Source organism: Mesoplodon bidens (assembly GCF_964165515.1).
Source record: "Mesoplodon bidens genome assembly, contig: HAP1_SCAFFOLD_92, whole genome shotgun sequence".
Lineage (NCBI taxonomy): Eukaryota > Metazoa > Chordata > Mammalia > Artiodactyla > Ziphiidae > Mesoplodon > Mesoplodon bidens.
In genome coordinates, this window is record NW_027672608.1 from 882,968 (window position 1) to 907,959 (window position 24,992).

General features: G+C 41.6%; 1 protein-coding gene across 3 annotated transcripts; it reads right to left on the bottom strand.

Moving 5' to 3' along the window:
• Window positions 1–271: 271 nt before the first annotated feature.
• On the bottom strand, window positions 272–21,276 carry LOC308609913 (uncharacterized protein). Of its 3 annotated transcripts, XM_081259185.1 has the most exons (4): window positions 21,037–21,276; window positions 15,882–16,008; window positions 14,850–14,945; window positions 272–2,349 (listed from the first exon to the last, which is right to left on the bottom strand). In XM_081259185.1, the coding sequence occupies exons 1-4, from the start codon at window positions 21,259–21,261 to the stop codon at window positions 785–787; spliced, it is 2,013 nt and encodes a 670-aa protein (XP_081115311.1). In that variant the 5' UTR covers window positions 21,262–21,276; the 3' UTR covers window positions 272–784. The 3 variants fall into 3 exon arrangements, with proteins under 3 accessions (XP_081115311.1, XP_081115312.1, XP_081115313.1); XM_081259186.1 differs by lacking the exon at window positions 14,850–14,945; XM_081259187.1 differs by lacking the exons at window positions 14,850–14,945; window positions 15,882–16,008; window positions 21,037–21,276 and adding an exon at window positions 13,322–13,412 and having other exon boundaries at window positions 273–2,349.
• Window positions 21,277–24,992: the final 3,716 nt, after the last annotated feature.

The following is a 24,992-nucleotide window of genomic DNA, read 5'->3' on the forward strand; positions in this document are numbered from 1 at the left end:
ATATGTTATTAAATATATATGTATAATATATATTAAATATAATTTAATAGCTTTAAACTTGAAAATTGCTTATTTTTCCATTTAATATACTTAAGATGACAGCTCACAGTATATAGCATGTATAATTTCATAATAAATGACTTCAGAGAAAAAAATAATTCTGAGAACAGAATTAAAAATTGTGTAGAAAATTTCCAATTCACAGCAATTACTAGAACAAAGGAAGAAAACAGACTTTTATTTCTACTTTCAAATGAAATCCAGACACAAAGTATGACATCAAGTCATGAAAAGGACAAACCCCAGAAAGTCAGAGGTAGTTTACAATTCATTTTTAACTTTCATTTGGTCCTTTTCTCTAAAAATGTATAATTTCTTTGACCACATCTTTTATATACTATTACAATGTCAGTTATTTTTTTAAAAGTATTAAGTTTACAGTTTAACAGGAAATCCAGTGCACACTTCCCCTCATCACCCAGATGTTTACAACAATGACATATGATATGCAGCATGCGATGCTGTAGAGAAAACAATTACTTTACAAATGCCCAAAGTCAATGTCTCCAGTCAGGAATTCTTCATTTTAGGTTATTATAAAGTGTCTGATAGGACTGAACAATTTCCACTTTTCTCATTATCTATTACATAGGTTTATCCTTGGAATTTATTATTTGATGACTAAATCGTAGAATGGCTTTTCATATCCATTACATTTATTACATCACTTTCATGTATTCTGATGAGCTTTGCTTTCAGAATGTCACACATGCAAACCTACTTTCTAGGGGTTCTCTTCAATATGAATTGTATGATGATTAGTAAGAGATGACCTGTGATTGAAAAGTTTCCCACATGTATTACATTCATAGGGTTTCTCTCCAGTATGAATTCTCTGATGGGCAATACGTGATGAGCTTTGTCTAAAAGTTTTCCCACATGTATTACATTTGAAGGGTTTCTCTCCTGTATGAATCCTTCGATGTTGAATAAGAGCTGATCTTTGGCCAAAAGATATCCCACATTCTTCACATCGATATGGTTTCTCTCCTGTGTGAATTCTCTGATGATTACTAAGGGATGAGTTACACCTGAATGTTTTCCCACACTCATTACATTTATAGGGTCTTTCTCCAGTATGCATTCTCTGATGTTGAATGAGAGCTGAACTTTGTCTGAAGGCTTTCCCACACACTTTACATTTACATGGTTTCTCTCCAGTATGAATTCTTTCATGAATAATAAGTGTTGAGTGGGAACTTAAGGCTTTACCACATTCATTACAATTATAAAACTTCTCACCAGTATGAATTATTCGGTGTCTGTTAAGTCGTGAAATAGAAGTGAAACCTTTTCCACATTCATTACATCTATAAGGCTTTTCTCCAGTGTGAATTCTTTCATGTTGAATAAGAGATGCACTCTGACTGAAGGCTCTCCCACATTCACTACATTTAAAAGGTTTCTCTCCTGTGTGTATCCTCTGATGATAACAAAGGGATGAACTAGACTTAAAGGTATTGCCACATTCATTACATAAATAGGACTTCTTTCTGGAATTCATTCTCTGACATCCAGGAAGGGATGTGTTGCAACTAGATGCCTTCCTACCTGGATTATATTTATAGAGGTTTTCTCCAGCATGGATTTTTTGATGTATAAAAAGGCCTGACCTTCTGCTGAAGGATTTACCGCATTCTTTACATCTATAGGATTTCTCCACAGTGTGTGTTCTTAGGTGTTTATAAAGGGATGTACTGAGAGTGAAGGCTTTCCCACATTCTTTACATATATATGGTTTCTCTCCAGTATGAGTTATTTCATGTTGAATAAGAGCTGAACTTTCGTTAAAGGCTTTTGAACAGTCTTTACATTTAAACAATTTCTCTCCACTATGGTTTTTCTCATGTTTACGAAGGGATGAAGTATTAGTGAAGGTTTTCTCACACATACTACATTTATAACGTTTCCTGGCTGTGTTGATTTTTTGTTGATTAAATAAATTGGAATTCTGTTTGAAGCCGTTTCCTTGTATTTCACATTTTGGTGGGTTTTTTTCTCTGGGAACCATCTGTTGCCTAACAAGGACTGACTTTGGGCTGAAGTTTTGGCCAAATTCAGAATTTTTATGTTTTCTTTCTACAGTGAGGATTTTTTTGTGAGCGACTGAAACTATCTGAACACTTTCTTTTTTCTTCTGCTTTTTCTCTAATCTGTCTTCATATTTGCAGGGGTTTTCTAATTTGAAGTCCCAGGGTCCACTCCTTTTGGATCTTTTCATTATCAGCTCCTGAAATGAAGAACCTTGTGTTTCAGTTGACTTTTTGGTTTTATAACTGTTCTTCCATCCTGGAAGGGAAAGAAAAAACTGAAGATGTTCCATGTGATACAGCATTTGGCTACTGAGACTAATGTATAGACTGAATAATGATGGTATTTAAATAAGGTCTTGGTATATGGCCAAAAACAGTAAGAAGAAAAACTTAGGAGATTTAAGCAGTACAGAGAAACAATCAACAGGAGTTGAGAACAACAGGGTGGAGAAAAGATTAAACAACACATTTAAAGAGGGTGAGTGTAAGAGTGATCAGAAGAATTGGCTAATGGAAAATGGAGAAGAGGGATTCAAAGGGGAGCCATGAATTGGAAAAGGCAGCCTGGGATCAGAGTCCAAAGCCTATGATAGAATCCTAAATTATCTTCATGACATTTTTCTTCTTTGTGTAATCATTCCTAACCTGGAAAGTCTTCATCCCTTTTCCCTCATGCCAAATTCCTTTGTATCCTTCAGATTCAGTTCAAAAGTTAGCTCTGAGCCCCTTCTTGACTGTGAGTTTCCATAGAGCATTCCTGTTATTATAGGCACTCACCACAGTGTTAAAAATATATATCTATATATTCTATATATGTAATTATATATATCTATATCTAAATATTTTTCACTTTCCTTTTCTACCCTAATGTTCTCTGCAAGCAGATTAGCATGCCCTATTCACCTACAGATCCTCCTAATGGCATCTGAATTATACACAAAATGTTTGTTTTGTTAACCTTCCTTAATAACTTATATATACCTAATTTGAACAATGTCAAATAATCTCAATTATTTATATATTAATTTCATACACACACACACACACACACATACACACACACACACACAGGGGATTCAAGACTTGCATGAGAAGTTGCCTTCCAGGACAGTACATTATACAAGCAGTGGGAGGGTTTCAGAGCCAGTTCAAACAGGAAGTAATTACTGAATTAATCTACAGAGGTGCCAACAGGTAGGCATGAAGCCAAAAGTTGCAAGATAAGAAAGCAGCCTTGCTCATTTATCAAGCAGGAGATGCTATGCAAGCAGCACAGAAAAGAGTCAAAGATCAATAAGACAGGAATAAACATAAAAAGGTAAAAAGGGCTAACATGATAAGGTGGTAAAAAACAGAATTAAATTCAATAAATTTTAAAGTTGGGTAAGGACACAATTCATTGAATATTAAATTCTGGTGGGGAATAGGTATACATATATTTTGGCATTTTCTCCTGGGCTAGAGTAACCATTTAAAGGGCTCCTTTGCAACTCACTGTATTTTGAGATTCCTATCTGACATTCACTTTCTCACCTGTTTACAGATTCTCTCTGCTTGGTGAACATAATATATTCTGCTTTTCTCTTTTCTTCTACCAGTGTTAACTTCTCAGTTTCCTTCATGAGTAACTTTCTATTTCCACTTTAAAACTGCTTTCCCTAGGGTTTGGGATTTTCCCCCCCACTCTACACACCCTCTCTGACTAATTTTATATGCACCCATCTTTACTATTTTTTTAAGGCACTGATATTTGCCAAGCCGAGCAAGTGAGAATAACACTCATTTTAAAATACATATATAGATAAGTATCAATAAATCACTCATTAAATTAGGAACCACATCTTCTGGAAGAGACCATAATGTGCATTTTGTGTAATAGCTCTTTTTCACTTAGCCAGTCACAAAACCTATCTGCTCTCTAATCTTTACTATTTGTTGTAACAGAAAGAGGAGTTCTTTATTTTCTGTTCAACACCTTTAAATTTCCTTTTCCATCTAAGTCTTGCTTAAGTGATCCAAATTTCAATAACATTATTTGGGAACAAGTGTGGGAGGCAGTGGTAAAAATGGAGTACTTTCATCAGTCATTGGTTCTAGGTTACTACACGAGCTGGGAAGAAGATAGCAAGATTCCAAAATTTTGGATTGTAGTTTATAAGGCAAAGTTAGAGACCCTGCCTTAGGTCTGTATGTAAAGACTGCAGTTTTACAACCAACAACTTTACTAGAGCCCTGAGCACTGGGCTCGGGTACCTAAATGGTACTCTGTTTCTCATGCTTTACTGTTCCACCATAGACTCCTAACAAGTCTCCCCACCTCAAATCTTGCTGTCAATTCAGTCTCCACACTGTAGCCACAGTAATCTAAAATCCACATCTTACCATGTTGCAAACTTCTGTAAGATCCTCCAACTTATCTTCAATGATTTGTATATAAGTAAGGTCCAGAGTACTTAACATGGTCAACAAGGTGTTTCATGATCTGATCTTCATTCACCTTGGTACTCATCTCCCTCCCCTGGTTTCTTGCCATGTATGCTGAACTACATGCAGTTTCTGGAGCACTACATGTTTTTTTCTTATTTTGTTATCTTTGCATATGCTGGAGACATCCTTTCCATTCACAAATATTTATTAACTGCCTACTATGGACCAGGTAATGATCCACAACTGCTGAGCCTGTGCACCTGGAGCCCGTGCTCTGCAACAAGGGAAGCCATCACAATGAGAAGTCCACACACCGCAACAAAGAACCCACGCTTGCTGCAACTAGAGAAAGCCCGTGCGCAGCAATGAAGACCCAACGCAGCCAAAAAAGAAAAAAAGCTGAAGAACTGAAAAAATTACTTAGGCATTGTAATACTAGAGGGCAAGAAAAGGAAGAAAAGCAGAAGAATATGGTGGTCCAGAAGCCAAAGGAAGAAAGTACTCCAGTGAGGAGGCAATGATCAACTTTGTTAAACAATTTAAGAATTAAAAACTTAACCCTGATTGTGCCAAGATGGAGACTGTTTGTGATTTAATAACTGCTTTTCATGGAATAGTAAGGAAGAAAGCCCTACTGGAGTGCACAGAAGAAACAATGGGAGGTGAGAACATGGAGACATCAAGTATAGAAATGCTTTTGAACAGTTCTGTTTAAAGGAGAATAGAGAAACAGGACATGGGGAGTTTTTATTTTTTAATGGAAGTAATTATAGCTACAAGGGTCCATACCAATACTGGGAAACTCACCTCGACTCTACTTCAAGTGCCAATGCCTTAGTCCAGAATGGGACTAATAACTTAAAACAGTCATGTTTCCCAATGAAGGGGACATGAGTCCTGGATTATGGACATCCTAACTGTTCTTTATGGTCTGCTTAAAGTTTTCTGTAGGTCTAAGATGTGTCTCCTGAAGCGCAGTTCAACTTTTGCTCTCTCCCAAAATCAAGCCTGGGCCTGAGCTAACTCATGAACAAGGTTATGACTTAGGTCAGAAGTTAAGAGTACAGGTGATTTTGCCAATGACCACCGCCCTGACTAGTTCCTGTCATTAGGTCTAGTTTCTCCTCCCTTGGTGCTTATGAATCTCTGTGAGTCTCTCTTCAACCTTCTCTCCCTAGATGATTTCATCCACTCCCACACCTCCTATCTGAATGACTATCCTGAGCCTCAAAACACTTTACAGAGGTATTTCCAGCTGCCTGCTAGACTCTTCATTTGAGTATTTTTCTTCAAATTCAGCTTGTCCAAATCCGAATCCAGTGCATTCCTTTCAAACTCTTTTTGTGTTTCCAAGTTCTGAATTATATCATAACTTCTTCAGCTCCTTTGCAATGAATTCTTAGTTTCATCTCAGAAGCTTCTCTCCCCTGCATTCCAAGTCTAGTCAGTCATCAAATTCCCTTGAATCTCTTCACTAAGATGTCTCTAACAACCATCATTAATACATCCAAGTTCAGGATCTCCTTACTCAATAGTGACTATTGCTATTGACCTTCAAGTTGATCCTCTGACCTGTTTCTCACCTTTCTAGTATTACTTCCCACTGAACTTAACCTTCTTACTATATAGAACTCCTCTTATTATTTCAAAAAGCACTGACTGCTCCTTATTTAATTCATTCATCAAATACTTAAAAAGCACCTACAACATGTCAGGCTCTATCTTAGGCATGTGATCCACAAGACATTCCAGATCTGGTAATGAAAAGAAACAGTTAACTTCTTTAAGGAGCTCCCAGTTTGGCATTAGAGACAAAAAAGAAGTGTGGTCATTTATACAACAAAAACACAAGACAGAAATGGATGAAAATGTGAGCTTACAACAACATCCAAACTACCCTCAGATAGTAGCAAGTACAACCTGGGAAGGCGTACTAGTGGTGGCCAGAATTTGGGGGAAGAAATGTCTAAAATGGGATTTTAAAGGATTAGCCATAGATTAGATGGAGGGATAGTGTGAGGGCTAAAGGCAGCATCAAAATCTTTGAACCCAAGCCAACTTTCCAGACCTATATCCTTCCCACCTTATCCTACAGGTGGTCAGATTCAAAATTATTCCTATAAAAATGTCACATGCATTTGCAGTCTCATAAGGTTTTCTAGAGTCAGAGAATTGAGGGAGCTATATGCTGAGAATTACACACAACACCACGATGGGGGCAGAACTACACATCTGTAAATGTATTCCAGAATGCCTGTGTTGGTGAAAAAGAGAAATGCTGTTTTAGAAATTCTGTTGTTGGTAATTCTGATTTTTAACGCTTTTTATTATGGAAGATGTTCAGCATGTACAAAAGTAGAGTGAATTGTACAATGAATTGCCAAGCCAGCATCAACAATCACTAATGCTGTTTCATCTATTACCTTATTATGGGTTGAATTGCATCACCCAAAAAAGATAAGTTGAAGTCCTAATTTCCAATAACTCAGAATATAACCTTATTTGGTAAGGTTAAGTAACTTTGCAGATTCAATCAAGTTGAGATGAGGTGATTAGGGTAGGTTCTAATATGACTGGTGTCTTTATAAAAGGGAAATTTGGACACAGGCAAGCACAGAAAGACCATGTCAAGATACCCCAGGGGAACACCAAGTGACAAGAGAAGCAGAGACTGGAGTGATGCAGCTGCAAGCCAAGGAACAAGGACCACTGGCCACATCCAGAAGGTAGGGAGACGCAAGGAAGGATTCTACCTGGAGTTTCAGAGGGAGCATGGTCCCACAAAACTGTGAGACAATAAATTTCTGTTGTTTAAAGCCACACAGTTTGTGGCACTTTGTTGGAGCAGGTGAGAAAATTAATACAACTCCCTTACATCTCTTTCATTAGCATATGCTCAAGTACACTAACTCCGTATTATATCATTTCATCAATAATACTTCAGACACATTTCTCAAAGATAAGAACTCTATTTGTAAACATAACCACATATTTTTATTATAACCACCAAAATCAACATTATTGTTTGAAGTTATTTTTGCCTGTAAGGCATTAATTACATGTTCTTCACCCAATTCCAATGTGGTGGTGGGGGGGCGGTTTCCACATCAATAATAAGCAATTCTTGGATACCAACTGGGTGTCCTCAATTCAGCTCAACTCTGACATTATCTACCTGGAGATAGCATCATATCCCACAGGATAAGCGTTCAGTCCTACAAGACTGCCCCCTGCCTCCCTCAGACACCAGTCACAAACCCAGGTTATCATCTGTACTTCTGACCAACTGGCTATAAATCAGAGGTTCCCACGACCCCCTTCTTACGTTTGGTTAATTTGATACAGTGGCTCATGGAACTCAGGGAAACATTCTGCTTACTAGATCACCAGGTAATTATAAGAGGATATAACTTGGGAACAGATGGAAGAGATGCACAGGTCAATGTATGGGGAAAGGGCATGGAATTTCTAAGCCCTCTCTAAGTACACCACTCTCCCCAGATCTCCACATATTCATCAACCCAGAAGCTTTCTGAATCTGTCCTTTTGGGTTTCTATGGAGGCGCCATTATAAAGGCATGATTGATTAAATCATTGGCCACTGGCAACTAATTCAACCTCCAGTCCCCCTCCCCTCCCTGGAGGTCAACTTTCAAACCTCTAATCACATGATTGATCCTGGCAACCAGGCCCCATCCTAAGATAGGGTCCAAAAGAAACCTCATTAACATAACAAAGACACCGTTGTGGCTCTCATCACCTAGGAATTCCCAGGGTTTTAGGAGCTCTGTACCAAATATATATGTCTTATTATAAACCATAATATTTATATAAATCACTAAGGATCTTTATTCAAGCTGCTGTGATTTAAAAGCATTTGAGATTATTTTTCTCTGTGACTAAGCCAACAACCTGAAACACAATTAGGGTCATTTGTTTCATTTTGCTTTCAATATTTATGGAACACTTTTTCATTTTTGTTTAATCTTGTTTTATAATTTATAATTTTTTTATTTTTTTGCGGTACTTGGGCCTCTCACTGTTGTGACCTCTCCCGCTGTGGAGCACAGGCTCTGGACACGCAGGCTCAGTGGCCATGGCTCACGGCCCAGCCGCTCTGCGGCATGTGGTATCTTCCCGGACCGGGGCACGAACCCCTGCATCGGCAGGCGCACTCTCAACCACTGCGCCACCAGGGAAGCCCTATAAAACATTTTTATGGTTCCAAAGTCAACATTATAAAAACAAGATACCTAAAAAAATTCTACATTCTATCCTTGTTCTCTCAATACTTTTTCTTTTCCTTCCTTCACCTTATAGGTAACCATTTTTATAGATCTGCTTTTATCCTTTTTTTATTTGGCTTCTCTATTTTTTTTAATATAAGCAAATATACACTTTTTCTTTTTTGGTATCTCCTCCTTCCTTTGATAAAACTCCTACTCTCACTGTTCTGTTCTGCACTTTCCCCTACTTAGTAATATTATCACCCCACAGTGGAATTTACAGAATTCTTCCTCATTCTTATTTACAGTGAGAATTCCACCATGAGAATGTCCCTCAGCTTATTCAACCAGATTCCTTTGATGGACAGTTGGATTAACTCTAACTGTAATACACCAGGACATCATATGGGTACACGATAAAGGTACAGCTTTAAACCAATATCCATATTGCTAATTAGAAACCATAGCATTTATAAAATTCTAGCCCAAATTGGACCCAATGGGCTAACATTATCCAAAGCCACATACAACCAAAATCACCTCTTCTGCCAGCCAAGAAGAGAGCTAGCTGAAGGCCGTAGAACTACTCCTTAGAATGAGGAAGCTCTTTATGTACTGACATGGAAAGAGTTTCAATATATATCAAGAGAAAGGGGCAGAATAATGTGTGCTGTATAATATAATTTGAGTGGACAGAGAAAAACAAGAAATATTTGTTTATATTTGCATAGAAGAGCTCTCCAGCTACTGCCTCCTTGTCACATCTCACCTTGTCGTATCCCACACATATTCATCTCCTCCTGCTCACTCACCCCTCATGGGCTCCATTCTGGCTTCTGTCCTTACCATTACTCTAAGGCAACCATGACCTTCATGTGACAAAGGCAAGATGCTCTCTTCAGTCCCCACCTAACTTACCTCTCAGCAGCATCTGATAGTGACCCCTCACTTTCCTTCAGATGCTCACTACCTAAGCTACAGTGACCCTGAACTTACCTCCAAATTCTTCTCATGTTCCACCAGCTTCAATCTCCTTTGTGTGCTCATTTTCCTCTACCTGATCTTTAATCCTTGGAGTTCCATAGGTTTGAGTGCTAGGCCCCTGATTCTTTTCACTCTGTACTCTTTCCACAGGCCAGCTTCAACTATAAACATACTCTAGGCAAGACTTCTCTACTCTCCATACCTAATTATACAAAATCCAGCTTAAAACAGCAACTTGAGTGTCTCAAAGACAGCTCAACTGAATTTATGATTATTTCCTCCCCCCAACCTGTACAACCTTTTTGTCTGTAATTGGCACCAGTTCTGAATCAAAACTTTAAAAGGCATCCTTCACACCTCTCCCTCCGCTAATCAATTACCAAGACTTGTTTATTCTGCCATCTAAATATGTCTCCAGTTCATCTACTTTTCCCTACCTCTACTGATACCATCCTTTATGAGACTTGACTTCAATGACACTAGACTCCCGAGTTTCCTTCTATAGTACACCTTATCCTTGTCTTCCCTATGGGTTCATTTCTCTCTGCCTAGCCATGAAATGCCAGAGTTCCTCAAGATTGAGTCCTAGGCTCTTTCTTGCTCTTGCTGTACTCTGAATCCACTCCACAGGCTAACTCAAACTCAGCCACTGTTTCAATTATCTTTAGTGACAGGGTCTCCCAAATTTACATTTAATGCCCAGGGTATATTATAAGGTGTGAAACTCCAAATCAAACAGGCTATTTGACATCTCCACTTGAATAACTGGGTCAACCAAAGACAATTTAAGTCATCCAAAACCATATTTATAGCATCCCCCAAATCTGATCTCCTAGCACCACTATCTCAGTGAATGATATCACTGTCCATCCCAGAACAAACCACAAAACAACCACGCATCCTTGACAACTCCATCTCCTCTATCTTCCATATCTAAACCATCTCCAAGTCCTGTTGCTTTTATCTGCCAAATATCTCTGCAACTGGTTCCCTTTTTTCTGTCTCCATCACGACTACCTAACCAAGTCATTCATACATTCACTAACTGGAAGCTGACTCTGACCAGACACTATTTTAGGTACTGGGGACATGGGAACAAATGAAACAGACAACCCAGCATGGGGGAATTTACAATCCAGAGGAAGAGCTGATAATAAATAAATATGTACTATTTTGCAGTAATAAGTACTCTGAGAGAAAATGAAGCATGGTGAGGGGATAAAGAATGTGGAGGACAAAGGACCTGTGTCCTGTGGAGGACAAAGAACAAAGGATGAGCTGTGTCTAACTGACAAAGTGCCATCTGAGCAGAAACCTGTATAGTGTGAGGAAGTGAGTCAAGTGGGCTCCTGGCCATCAGGAAGAAGAATGGTCCAGGAAAGGAAAAAGCAAGTGCAGAGGCCCTGAGGTGGGAGCCTGCTTGGCCTTCCTGATGAACTACAAGGAGGCCAGGGTGATTAGAGTTCTCCAATGAAGGGCAGAGAGGAAGGAGGTGAAGGCGAAGAGGTAGCTGGGGCCAGACCACAAAGGCCTCTGAGGGCCACGCTGGGGGCTTTGGATTGTGTTCTATGTGATAGAAGCCACTAGAGGTTTTGAGCATGCGAGTGAGATGACCTGATCTATCTTTTAAATAGACCATTCTGGCAGCTACAAGGACAGTAGATGTTGGTGGCAGGAGAGGACCGCAGGGGATGAGAACAAGACTAAATCAAACATAGTAAACAGGGCTACAGAGCATTTGGGCTCAACTTTCACCTTGTAAGAAATTCACTCCTTAAAATCACTGCATGTTATTTCATTAGGCTGCCGCTATAACCCCTACAGCACCTTTCTGCAAATTAGAAAAAGACCCCTACTCTCTGTGCAGATGAAGCCCCAGCAAGTCTCGGTGAGTGGAAGGCAGTCCACAAGCAACCCCTTAGCTGACCACCCTTCCAGGTTCAGTCTGCCCTGAATTCTTGCATAAATATAACAAAGGAAGAGAAAAAGACAAAGAAAGAAAAACACCTTTTCATTGGGGGTAACTGTTTACCTAGATCATCCCTGGATTTTAAATTTTTTTAATAAAAGAATATTTTCATGTTAGGAGTAAATCAAACTCATGAGACTTTCAAGTTGATTGAATCACATTATTCTTATTTTATATATATATAACTTATATACATAATATGCCAGAATAGTGATTAGACTTTGGACTCATTTCTTAAGTAACAGATTCAGATGAGACGTGTACCCTTTGAGCCATTTCCTCCCATCTCTCAACATGAAACATACAGATCCAGGGATGACAGTTTGTTTTCCCTTTTTGTCTTGTTTTTCCTATTTGTGAGTAGTTTTGAAGTGAAAATTATATTTTAAAAATACACTTGGAGGCAATTAGAGGTTCTAGGAGTCCTACCCTGGAAGCATAAGCTTTTCTGTCACCGGCTGTTCAAAGGGTTGGTTTTTAGTTCTGGTCTAGAGTTAATGATCAAGGTACTTCCAAGAACATCCAGGTCCCTCACCTAAGCTCACAGGGAAGTGAGCTCCCCTTGGAAGGGAAACTGTTCCAAGGGCACTTTAGTCCAGTCAAATGGGAGACTTGCCAGGAGTGCAGGAGAGACACAACCACACGCCAGCACACCCAGGACGCCCCATCTGACTGTCTCCTTTGACCAAAGAGAGGAGGTTCATCCCATCAAGAGAAATGCACACAATGCTTGGCTCTGATGGCCTTACTTCCTCCAGACACCCACTCAGAGTTTTCCTTTGGGGACAGTTTCCCAACCCTGAGAAGGACTTGACATCACCACTAGGTGTCTTCAGGGTCTCTCTGGACAGCTTTCGACTCCAGTCATACTTTCTATTCAGTTTAATCCAACTAACACTTCACTCAGGTAGGGGGACTCCTCATGGATCAGAGGCTCCCGAGGCAAATGGAAAGGGAACAATTCTTCCGTCTCTTCCTTTGATCTTCCACGCCATACTCAGTCCACACCTGACGCCCCTCCTAAACTCTCCACTGGTTTCCTGCTGCCTGCGTTCTCTGTTTACTTTGTGGTGGTCTCTAGCAGTTCCCACAAAATTAGAATATTTCTCCCAAGTGACAGTTAAAAGATATAAGGAGAGATAAGTGTGGTTCCCACCTCAAAAGATCTCACATTATACGGGGAAGAACGAGCTCTACTATAGGTGTGGGTGCTTTAGGGATCGAGACAGCCTGTCCCACAGCCCTTCTGCTGGGCCCGCATTGTGAGGGGTCATCACTGACTCGTCTGGACCCGACAGCAACCTCAGAAAAGTCCTACTACGTCTATGGCAGGTGGCTCCACATTGGTTGCAGGCTGATCCTTGCAGAATATAAACCTGGGCTCGTGGCCAGGGTACTTCAACTCCTCAGAGGCTATGCCTGGCTCTCAGGTCCCGGCCCCCTCTCCCTGCTCCCGTCTCCACATGCCGGCTTCCTTTGTCTGGACTCTCGGACATGCTCTTCCTGTGCCTGAACGCTTCTCACAATGTGGGATCCGGCCCTTCCTTGGGAAGCCTTGCCCACAGCACCCCTCCTGTTCCACGTTCTCACAGCACCTGCAGCTCTTCCCCCAAGGTCCTCACCGGAGGCTGTCATTCCACAGCCCTGTGTGCGATTAGCCTCCCCCTCCACTGAGCTCCGCCAGGGCAGGACCTGCATCCTTCTGTCCAAGGTTGCACTGCTGTTTATCACGGGACAGGAAAGCAGTGAGCGAGGCTTAGAACCTGCTCCCCCATAGCCCTGGCCTCCCCAGGTCAACAGCTCTCAGACCTCAACTTCCATGACAGCCGAATCTGCCCGTTTTCTCCTCTGGTGACTTCTTCTCAGGCTCAGCCACAGATTCTTCCTTCTTAACCCACCTCATAAACACTGAGGTTTCCTGGGACTCTGTCCTCTCCTCCGTTCCCTCATCTGCTCAGCTCAAGGCTTCAAATGCCACCTTTGCACTGATGGCTCCCTGACGTCCCTGTTGAGTTCTGACCCTGTTTACCTTCTACAGCTGTCCACTGGTGACCTCTACCCATATTTCACTAACATTTCAAATGAAACCCATCCCACACCGAACCTGTCCTATACCGTTAATAAAGGGACCTCTCCTCTTTCCTGAACTCACTGCACATGCCTTCCTCCAGGTAATGTCTTGCCTACATTATGGAATAATCTCCAGAAGGTTCCCACCTCTTCTTTTTCCTCACTTCAAATCTAGGACCAACAGTGTTTCCAAAGTAACCATTCTTATTTAATTGAAACTGTGTAATAAGGACTCATGAATATATTCTCTGTGAAAATTTTAATAACATTGCATGGAACTAAAGTCCCCTTTCATCAATGCCCATTCTCAGTCCCAATCCAAATGTAACTAGTTACCAGCTTAGGTGTTCCCCGACCTTTCTCTCGGCACTTACACGCACATAATGCATATAGACAAACACCCACGTAATTTTCTTTACACATAAATGGCGATATGTCATAATAATGCACTGAAACTTGCTTTAGTCCTTCACGTAGCTTGGAGCTCCGCCCACACCAGTGCTGCTGCTTTCTGACTGTGGTGTTGTGTGCCAGTGTAGGGACCTACCTCAGCTTCTTTAGCCTTTACTGAAGTACGTTTAAAGTATCTCAGACTCAGACTATTTTTTCTAAAATATCAACCATACAACTCTTCTGCTTGAAACTCTTGAATTATCTCCAGTCAACCATGGACAGTTCCCATCCTTAAGAACTGTACCAAGGCACTTCATAGTGTGGTCCCCACCTGGCTCTCTAATCTCATTTCCTTCCTCATCTCTTTCTTTTCCCATATACCCTGAGCTTCAGTCTGAATGAATTATCTGCAGTTCCTTAAATGCACTAAGTTTGCTGAATGAAAGCATGACAATGTAGCCCTCCTCTGAAACAACAGGAAATAACAAGAGAAAAGATCCTGAGAGATTCACTTGTGCAGTAATTATCAGAGAAGAAGAGGAAGCTTGTGACTCGGGGCCTTAGCATCCCTTCTCCAAAACTTCTTGAGGACTGAGAACGTGCAGAAAATTCCCTGACCAACATCTCCGAGTTGCACATGCACTCATTTACCAGACTGCTGCCTGCAGACATTCCCCACCCACTCACCTAGAGAGCAGCCTCCAGGGCTTTCTTTCTCTACCTTCCAGGGATCTTCTCCTTGCTGCAACAGGGAGATCACCTCGGATTTGGAATATGGGAGTCCTGCTCATAGACCAAAAAGAAGAAAAAAAAAAGAAAAAGAAAAAAAAGACTTGATTTTGCCTTGACACAAAGAGGTATCTGAGATCTGAGTGGAAAACTCTAAGGATGATACAGAGAACTTCTGTGGGATTCTCCAGTTGTGCCCCCACAATGTGAGGGGTGTGTTAGGGTAAAAGCAAGGGGCAATGTAACATTTAGTTATATGTTAGTGAAGTATGATAAACATGCAGACTTGATTAACAGGGTGCTAATAGCTTTCTATACAAGAGGGAATATGTATATACTGTTAAATGTATGTTAAATGTACAGATTAAATTAATATTTGTAACAGGTATCTGTGGAAAGGATTATGTACCAAGTAGCTTGTTTAAAATGAGAAAACACTATCTGACTCCCTTTGAAAGATGGCAGCAGTCAGCAAACTATGGGTCATAGGCCAAATCTAGGCCACTGTCTGTTTATGCATGGCCCTTGAGCAAAGAATGGTTCAAAAAAAAAAGAAAAGGAATATGTTACAGAGACTATATGTGGCCCACAAAGCTGAAAATATTTACTCCCTGGCCCTTTACAGAAAAAGTTTGCTGACCCCTGTAAAAGAGAATTGAAAAAAGCCAGTGTTGGGTCAAAGAAAAAGGTTGAGGGATGCTCTCTGTTAAGAGATGAGCAAACACATCATAGTTCAGTCATAGTGGGAAAATGTTGCCTGCAGTGAGGGAATTTCTAATGTGCAGCTCTGTAGATTGTCCCATCCATGGGGCAATTCCATACCTACGAGGGAGAAAAAGGTTTTCAGGTTTATTTATGGAGATCCAGTTTGCACAGTGCTAAGGCAAAACTCAGCTAAAGTTTTTAATGACCCAGGGCTTTTACCCAGGAAATCAGATGCTGAGGTATCCCAATTTCTGAACTCTGTATCTACAGGGAAAATTTCCTTACCCAATGAGACAAGGTTACTATAGTTCTCCAGCATCACATCTTGGTACAAGTTTCTCTGAGAAGGAGCCAGCTTTCTCCACTCATCCCGTGTAAAGAACACAGCCACATCTTCAAACGTCACTGACACCTGTAGAGACACGCATCTCAGCTCACCCAGGACTACCCATCACACAGGGTGAAAAAGGCGGCAGTGGGGAGTAGACGGGCTACCATGAAATGCTTCTATATTATTCTAGGTTCTGAAGGTTCCAGGTCATTTGCTTAATGAACAACTGACCCATGACAAATAGATACTGAGTAGCAGGAAGTATGAACCAGGCCCCGAGTTAACTGCTACAAGAGATGGGTGGAGGTATTAAGGCCATTAGTGGGAGTGTTAATTAGAATAATCTTCCTGTTGGCAATTTGATAACATACATTAGAAGCTTTAAAATGTGCATACTCTTTAACTCTCCAATTACTATATTTGTTTGATAATGAACACTGAACAAAAATGCACATGCAAGGACATTTATCATGGTGTTAGTAACAGCAAAGAAATGGAAACAACCTCAATAATCACTGAGGGAGCTAGTTTAAATAACTGAAGGCACTCTGTGCTCCCTAAAGCTTGAGGACAGTAATAATGGAAATTAAAATAGCTATAATTTATTGAATGCTTTTTTTCAGGCTAAGTACTATTCTTAGAGCTTTATATTAACCTTTAGTGTATATCTTTATTTTATCTTCACAACAACCCTATGAAGAAGGTACTATTATTGTGTCCATTTTACACAAGAGAAAACAAAGAGAAATTTATCCAAGTCACACAGCTGGTATGAAGGGAAAACTCACTCCTCCTGCATGTCTCCGCTACTCTTAATACAACACTACTTCACTACTGACACCAGATGTGGGGGGTTTTCCACACACCAAGCAATTGTGGGACACCAGCTGGGTGTCCTACAATTAAACTCAATTCTGACACCTGAAGATAGTGTCAGATTCCCACAAGACTGGCCCCCTTTCAATGTCAATCACAAGTCCAGGTTGTTACCTGTGCTGCTGACTGACTGGCTATAAATTGGAGGTTTCTACAACCCTCTCCTCAGGTTTGATTAATTTGCCAGAGTGGCTCACAGAACTCAGGAAAACATTTACTTACTAGATTACGGGTTTATGATAAAAGAAGATATAGGAACTGGCAGGTGAAAGAGCGGCACAGGGAAGGGGTGCACAGCTTCCATGCTCTCTCGGGATTCACCATTCTCTCTGACTCTCTACATGTTCACCAACCTGGAAGAACTCTGAACCCTTCTGGGTTTCTATGGAGGTTCATTACATAGGCATGATTGATTAAATCACTGACCATTGGCGACTGATGCAACTTTCATCTCCTCGGGTGGTGACAGATGGATAAGAGGGGTTATTGGGGGGCAGGACTGAAAATTCCAACACTTTAATCAAGGTTGGTTCCCCTGGCAATTAGCCCGCATCCTTCGGTGGGGTACAAAAGTAACCTCATTAACATAAACTCTGGTGTGGATACAAAACACACCCATTGTGCCTTCATGGCTCTGAAGTAATTTCAGGGATAAAAAGCACATATTACTAACCACTTAGGAAATCACAAGGGTTTTGGAAATTATGTGCCAGGAACAGGGACAAAGACCAAATATATATTTCGTATTATAAATCACAATATCACAGCTGGTCAGTGGTAGAGGTAGAATTCCAATCCAAGGAACTGCCTCTCAACGCCTATCTCATAGGGTTAAGTAATAAATGATAATCCATACAATGGAGGTAAAGAGTAGTGATGGTAGCACAACACTGTGAACGCACTTAATGCCAATATACTCAAAAATGGATAAAGTGGTAAATTTCATCTTATGTATATTTTATCAAAATAAAAAGCTAACATGATAAAATAAAAAATACATACATACATATGTACACACGTACATAAATAAATAATAAATAAATAAAGGTACACAGACAATTATTCTGAGGGCTGCATACCAAAGGTATGACCATGATTATCTCAAGATGTTGGGGTAAGAGTGATTTTACTGTTTTATTCTCTGAGATTTTTAACATTAACATGCAGTGCATGTATAATAAGATAATTTATTGGCACATGGCAGGGAATACAAGAAATGATCTTTGCCCTCAAAAGAATTTACAATCCAACTGGCAGACAAGAAAAACACGTGAAACAATTTGAACAAGAAAAGTGTCGCTGGACAGGACCATATACTATTTCCTCGTTCAATCCTCATTTTAGAGATGAGAAACACAAGGTCCAGGGCAGTTAAGACACCAGGTCACATACTTTACCAATGGCACAGACAAGACGATAACTGAAGTTTTCTTTTAACCCAGCACTTGGTAGGTATATTCTCTCTCTGGTCTTAAACGTCCTGTCACTGAGTTTTACACACAAGTCCACATAGTACTGATGTATCGGCAGCAGGTGAGGTTAGGGAGAAATGTCACATAGGACTCACAAGCAGGGATGGAGAAGATTCTGGGTAAGAGAGCAGCCTGGCTCTGTTGGAATGGAATGGGAAGGGCTTAGAAAACAGTAGCCCAAATATGCAGAGGCAGGTCCTAGCCACAGTCTCAGAAGATCAACCACTACCACATTTCATGGGTCCAAAAGATACACAACATCACATTGCAGAGAACTCTGGTCATTTGGGAGCCAGGCCTGCCCTGTGTTCTGAAAGATGTACCAGAGGAAAGGCTGGATGATAACTAACATGAACTTAGAGGCCAGACATACCTGGGTTTGATTTCAGGTTACCTGACTTCGTTGAGCCTCAGTTTCAAGTGTAAAATGGGGGTAATAACTTCTGCTTCGCTATGAGAGTGAGAACAAAGGTGAAGCCCTCAGGATATTCCCCAGCAATGTTAACTACTATTGTTAGATGAGGATGAGTAAAGGAAGGACACTGTATAGTCATTTCTATCTACCAACAGTAGATAGATAGACATCATGAACTAAAATAATATCGTTTAGCTACCACAACCACCACATATTGAACATCTACTATGTGCCCGGCCCTGATAAGAATGCTTTCCATGCACTAACTCCCAGGATTCTCTCATCTACCCTCTGAGGTAGGCCCAGTTGTTGTATTCACTTTACAGGTGAAGAAACTGAGGCACAGAGAGGTAAGAAACTGAGGCACAGAGAGGTGGAGTTTTTTGCCCAAGACCCATTAACAGCAACAGAGGAGATGGGCACAAACCTGGCCATCTGGCTCAAAAGCCCCACTGAGGAATCACTGTATACACTGCCTCTTCACTACCAATATCCCATGAAACTCTCACTGCTGCTTCCTGAGGAGTCTTCTCTCTGCTCTTGGAGTCAAGAGACCTCTCCATCTACGTCCCCACCAGCATGGCTATCCTTTGTTCACACAGTGGCTCACCTGGATGGGGTCCCACCCTCATTCTCACAACATAAAGATGAAAATGGCAGGTCAACATCAGTTTTCAAGAGAGTGACAGAAGCAAGGCACATGATCCAGAAAGTTAAGATGGAGAAAAACTAAAAACTATGGACTGGGAAAAGCCTGGCGAAGGTATCCTGAGGATTTCTCAGGGGCGGAAAGAAAAAGAAAAGCATTCTGGCCAAGGGTAGGGAGGGGGACACGACTGAGCAAAGGAGACAGGCCAGAAAGGAATTCTGCCAAGTGTGCATGTTTGTTTGTTCTGACCCCATGTGGTATAAGACATGTGACATCTTACCTATCAATTCAGTAATCATACAGTGAATTGAGATTAATGAATAAAACAATGTCTATTAGAAAAAAAAGAGAAACACAGGCCATGGATTGGGGGGTTGGAGGCAAGCATTCCCTATGCAATCCACCATCCACCAGGGTGGACCAAGTCTTCCAAGGCAGAAGGACATGGGCTCCAAATCCTGGTGAAGACTGTATTGGGGAGAAAACTTCAGTTTAAGTGTAAAATAACAAAAAAAACCCATCTATCTCTAAGACCTGAGATGGCAATGAACTCACCTGAGACCTTGCTTCCCTCTGTTCAGTAGCCATGTCCTCTTTCTGGGCAGTTTCACCTTAGGATGGGAGAAGTCTCCAGAAGCCAGATCTGAGAGAAGAAAAAGGGAACCAGGAGGAAGCCCCTTCTGCTTTCCACCCCTCAGAATCAGCAGCTCTGAAACCTTTATACCACTTGAAAATGATGCCAAGTGCCCCCAGAGAAGGAAGTCAGAAGGAACGAGGGCTAGACAGGACCAGAGAGAAGGGCTGGGTCATCCTGGTCCAGGCCCAGCTCTTTCCCTGGCTCAGAGGAAAAGTCCTAGGACTCTATCAGCAGTAGCAGCAACTCCCTAAGCCTCACCGCATGCCAGGCACTACCTATCAATACATCATCGAGTCCCACAGCACAGTTGGCACTGTCAGCACCCCATTTTATAGATCAGGAAACTGAGGGCAGAGTGGGAGCAACTTGTCCCAGTCCACACAGCCAGGGAGGGTGGCACCAGGGTTCCAAGCACCGCGGGCTCCAGAGAACCTGCTCTAACCTCCCTGCGTGCATGTGACAACTTTTCTCCACCTCAAGCATTCCCACCCAATTCCTCCCCCTCCTGTCAAGGAAACAATTTCCAGATTTCTAGAGAAAGCTGCTTTGAAAAGGGAAAACATCAGCTCTCCTATGGCGGGGAGGGGCTGCTGTCTTGAGGAAAGGGCACATTAAACCAAAGACCTGGGTCCAGTCCTGGCTCTGCCACTGGGAGAAGCTGGCGACTCACTTCTCGCGTAAAACAAGCCTGTCACTCGGGAGTGCAGGGGTGATGGTAAGGGGAGGAAATAATTTTCTCACGTTCACTGCCTGCCTGAAACAAATTCAAATGCTGGCAGGCGCTGAGCAGGTAGCGCGCTGGGAACTGGTTGGGAAGAAGCAGGAGGGTGGCTGGGTCCAGCCAATGGGGACGATGTGTCCGACCTGTCTCGTTCAGGGGCACGTCAGTGGGATGGCTGGGTGCGGCAGGCGAACAGATCCAGGGGTGCCCGGCTCTCGGCCCGCCGGCACCCACAAAGACCCGGCTCGCGTCTCTTGGGCCTGTGTCCCATGCCCCGGCGACGGATCCTCCCGAAGCCCGGTCCTCCCTCCCGCATCCTGCCTACCCCCCGCCGCTCACCTCGCCCAGGCATCGGGGGTTCCGCGGGCCGCAGGCTGGAGGCTCCGGAACTGCCACGACCGGACAGAAGCTTCCGCTGGGGACTCCACGCGGTGCCGCCCTGGCGGACCTCTGGCGGGTAATCAGCTCAAGCCAACGGCCCACGCCCGACGCCCGACGCCCCACGTAACTCCGGGAGGGGCGGGGCAGGGACAGTCGCGAGCCCCTCTGGGAAATGTAGTCCATGCGAGAACAAAAGATTCTGGGAAATGTAGTTCTTCGAGCTTGTCTGCGAGGAGAGCCCTGGCTGAGCCTATCACTTGTCCAGACCCCATTCTGGGTTCGTGGTCGAGCTCCTTGGGCTGCTGGCTCCTGGGTTCCCGGTTCTTCCAGGAGGAAACCGAGGTTCCTACAGGGCAGTCACTTGTAGCTCTGCATCTGCGTAAATGAGAGCAAGGCAAGTAGACAACCGCCAAGAACAAACCTATTTCCCCGTAAGTCTTTCAACAAGAGTGTATGGAGGACTTCCCTGGTGACTAAGTGGTTGAGAATCCGCCTGCCAATGCAAGGAACACGGGTTCGAGTCCTGGTCCCAGAAGACCCCACATGCCTTGGAGCAACTAAACCTGTGTTCCAGAACTACTGAGCCTGTGCTTTAGAGCCGTTGAGCCAGAGCTACTGAGCCCATGTGCCACAACTACTGAAGCCTGTGCACCTAGAGCCCATGCTCGGCAAGAAAGAGAAGCCACCTCAATGAGAAGCCCACGAACCTCAACGAAGAGTAGCCCCCCCTCACACCACACCTAGAGAAAGCCTGTGAGCAGCAACGAAGACCCAACGCAGCCAAAAATAAAGAAAGAAATTTATATTCGAAAAAAATGTATGGATCACCTGCTATGTGCCAAGCCCCATTGTAAAGGATTTGAAATACCTCAGTGGGCAAAAGAGAGATCATTGCTCTGGAGAAGAGTTTTTGGAGGTGGGGGTGGGGGAAGGAGGTAGAGAGCAGACAATAAGCCATGAATATCATTATATAACATTTTAGGAGATAAGTGTTATGGGAAAAAGTGAAAGAAGAGCAGTGTGGTGGGGATTTGGGGCTCATTTGGGAAAGTGAGTAGGGTGGCTCCTCGCAGGCCTCACTGAGAGAGTGAGAATGGAGGGAAGAGTCAGAGGCAGTGCAGGAGAGGAGGGCCATTTCAGGCACCGAGAAACCAACAAATTTTTATTTTGGTAAAGAAACACATGGCCCATTTAGAAGGTTTGATAAATAAAATAAAGAAAGATGCACTTGATGCCACCACACAAAAATAAATGGTTAACATTTTGGTGAACATCTTTTAGCAGCCCTTTGAACTCCATATTAATCTCTCTGCTAGTCACACCAATCTGTTTTTAACAAAATGGAATATTGCAGATAGCAATTGTAACCTATGTTGGTTACAATTATGTGTGGGTTTTTTCCCCACTTAAGAATATGCCTTGAATATTTGAACTTGCCAATAAATATTATCCGTCAGTAGTGTTTTCAGTGACTTCAGTACAAACCATTGCATTTAAATAAATTCTTTTGTTAAACATATTTAAACTTATTTATTTAAATGTATTTACCTAATATTTTACCCCTACTGTTAGTTATATTTTTTCTAGTTTTTTGCTGCATTAATATCCTTGTAGCTATATCTTTTAAAATTATTTTTATTTATTTATTTATTTATTTATTTATTTTTGGCTGTGTTGGGTCTTTGTTTCTGTACGAGGGCTTTCTCTACTTGCGGTGAGCGGGGACCACTCTTCATTGTGGTGTGCGGGCCTCTCACTATCTCGGCCTCTCTTGTTGCAGAGCACAGGCTCCAGACACACAGGCTCAGTAGTTGTGGCTCAAGGTCCCCGTCGCTCCGTGGCATGTGGGATCCTCCCAGACCAGGGCTCGAACCCGTGTCCCCTGCGTTGGCAGGCAGATTCTCAACCACTGCTCCACCAGGGAAGCTCGAAAATACTTTTCTTTTCTTTTTTTTTTGTGGTACACGGTCCTCTCACTATTGTGGCCTCTCCTGTTGCGGAGCACAGGCTCCGGACGCGCAGGCTCAGTGGCCATGGCTCACGGGCCTAGCCACTCTGCGGCATGTGGGATCTTCCCAGACCGGGGCATGAACCCGTGTCCCCTGCATCAGCAGGCGGACTCTCAACCACTGCGCCACCAGGGAAGCTCGAAAATTACTTTTTAGTTTAAATTCCCTGAAGTTGAATTGCTGGATCAAGGACTGGTAGAATTCTAAGTACATTGCCTAGTTGCCTTCCAGGAAGATTTTACAATTTATATTTCCATAAGCAGTTTCTGACACCCATGCCCACTCTGGGTTTTTTCTTTTTAACGATTTAAAAAATGCTCTTTTTTTATTTAATAGAGCAAAATTTTTATATTTAATTTGAAATTAAATATAATATCATATTTATTGAACCATGCAGATATATTAATTGCCTGTATATGTACTTTGCCCATTTCCTATTGAAATATTAAAACTTTTGGTATCATTTTGAAATACTGTATATGCACAATTTTTTAAAGAGAAAAGTGCTTTGTTGTTTATCCTGTCTATGAAAATAATGCATTCATTTTTAAAAAAATTTACACACAGTATATGGAATGAAGAAACATGTAATAAAGAAATAAATCCATCAGAAACATTGGTTACATGTTTATATGCTATTTATATATGCTGTTGTATGTGCCTATACACATTTGTGAGTATGAAACAAAAATAGAGTCATATTTCTCATACATTAAAAAATGTGAAATATACATACAGAAAGCCAATTAGAACATATAATCCAGTGTAACACATGATTATAAAGAGATCACCCCTGTAAACATCTATCCAACTTGAGAGGTAGCCCCCTACTAACACTCAGTACCTTCTTCCTAATCACTAATCAGATACTATCATGACTTTTGAGATAGACCTTTTTGTGCTTTTCTTTATGGTTTTACTACCTACTCATACATCCTTACATAATAGTTTTACTTGTTTTTAACTTTATAAAATAGAGTCATATAGTCATATTTTTTGTGTGCTTTGTTCTCCAAACATTTTGTCAGATTTATCCCCATTATTGCAGGTAGCTTTACTTATTATACTGTCAATGGACATTTGTGTTGTTTCCAAGTTTTATCTTTTAGGAACCGTGATAAAACAAATTTAGTAATATGTTATTAGTAGAATCTAGGTGATGGTATATGGGCGTTCACTGTAAAATTCTTTCAACTTTACTTTGTATTTGAAAATTTTCATAATAAAATGTTGAGGAAAACTCCATACCTGGGGTTTGACCCAAAATGGAGTAGCCCCATTCCTCCCATGTCATCCCTTTTACAATTAAAAATCCATGGACATAACACAACAAACAAGCACAGGAAGACTGAAATGTGGAAGGAAGAAGGCAAACTGAGAACTTTAGAGCCAGGGAAGGACATGTGGTAAATCCCCTTGTTTTCCTTATCACCTCCTGTATGTCTCAGCTAGGGTGTTGCAGAAGCTTACAAGCCAGAACCAACAACAGACCCAGACAAGAAAAAAACAAAACTCTAAGAAAAGCCTATTTGCCTTAGTTGAAACTGGGGAAATTGGTGGCCTAACACAGAGAACTTTTTTGGTAATACCCACCTTACTGTAACCAAACACCAGTGGGAAACCACCCCCCACTCATCTGAACTGTGGAAGCCAAAGGAAGCAGCATGTTTTTCTCAAATGGAAAGAAAAGGAACTGTCAACCATGAATTCTATATCTGGTGAAAATACAATTCGGGAGTAAAAGGGAAATAAAGACATTCTCAGACAAAGGATAACCAAGAGTATTCATTGCTAGCAGAACTACCCTTAAAGAATAACTAAAGGAAGTATTCTAAACAAAGTAAATGATAACAGAAGAAGGCTTGGAACTGTAGAGAGAGAAAAAAAAGGACATCAGAAGGGGTA

Excerpts from the sequence above, each read along its gene's own strand:
- LOC308609913 (XM_081259185.1), bottom strand. The coding sequence starts at position 21,261 with ATGGACTACATTTCCCAGAGGGGCTCGCGACTGTCCCTGCCCCGCCCC. Across the intron at positions 16,009-21,036 it reads ACCCCCGATGCCTGGGCGAG|GTGTCAGTGACGTTTGAAGA; the intron begins GTGAGCGGCGGG and ends GTGTCTCTACAG. Across the intron at positions 2,350-14,849 it reads CCCTGGAGGCTGCTCTCTAG|GATGGAAGAACAGTTATAAA; the intron begins GTGAGTGGGTGG and ends TTTCCCTTCCAG.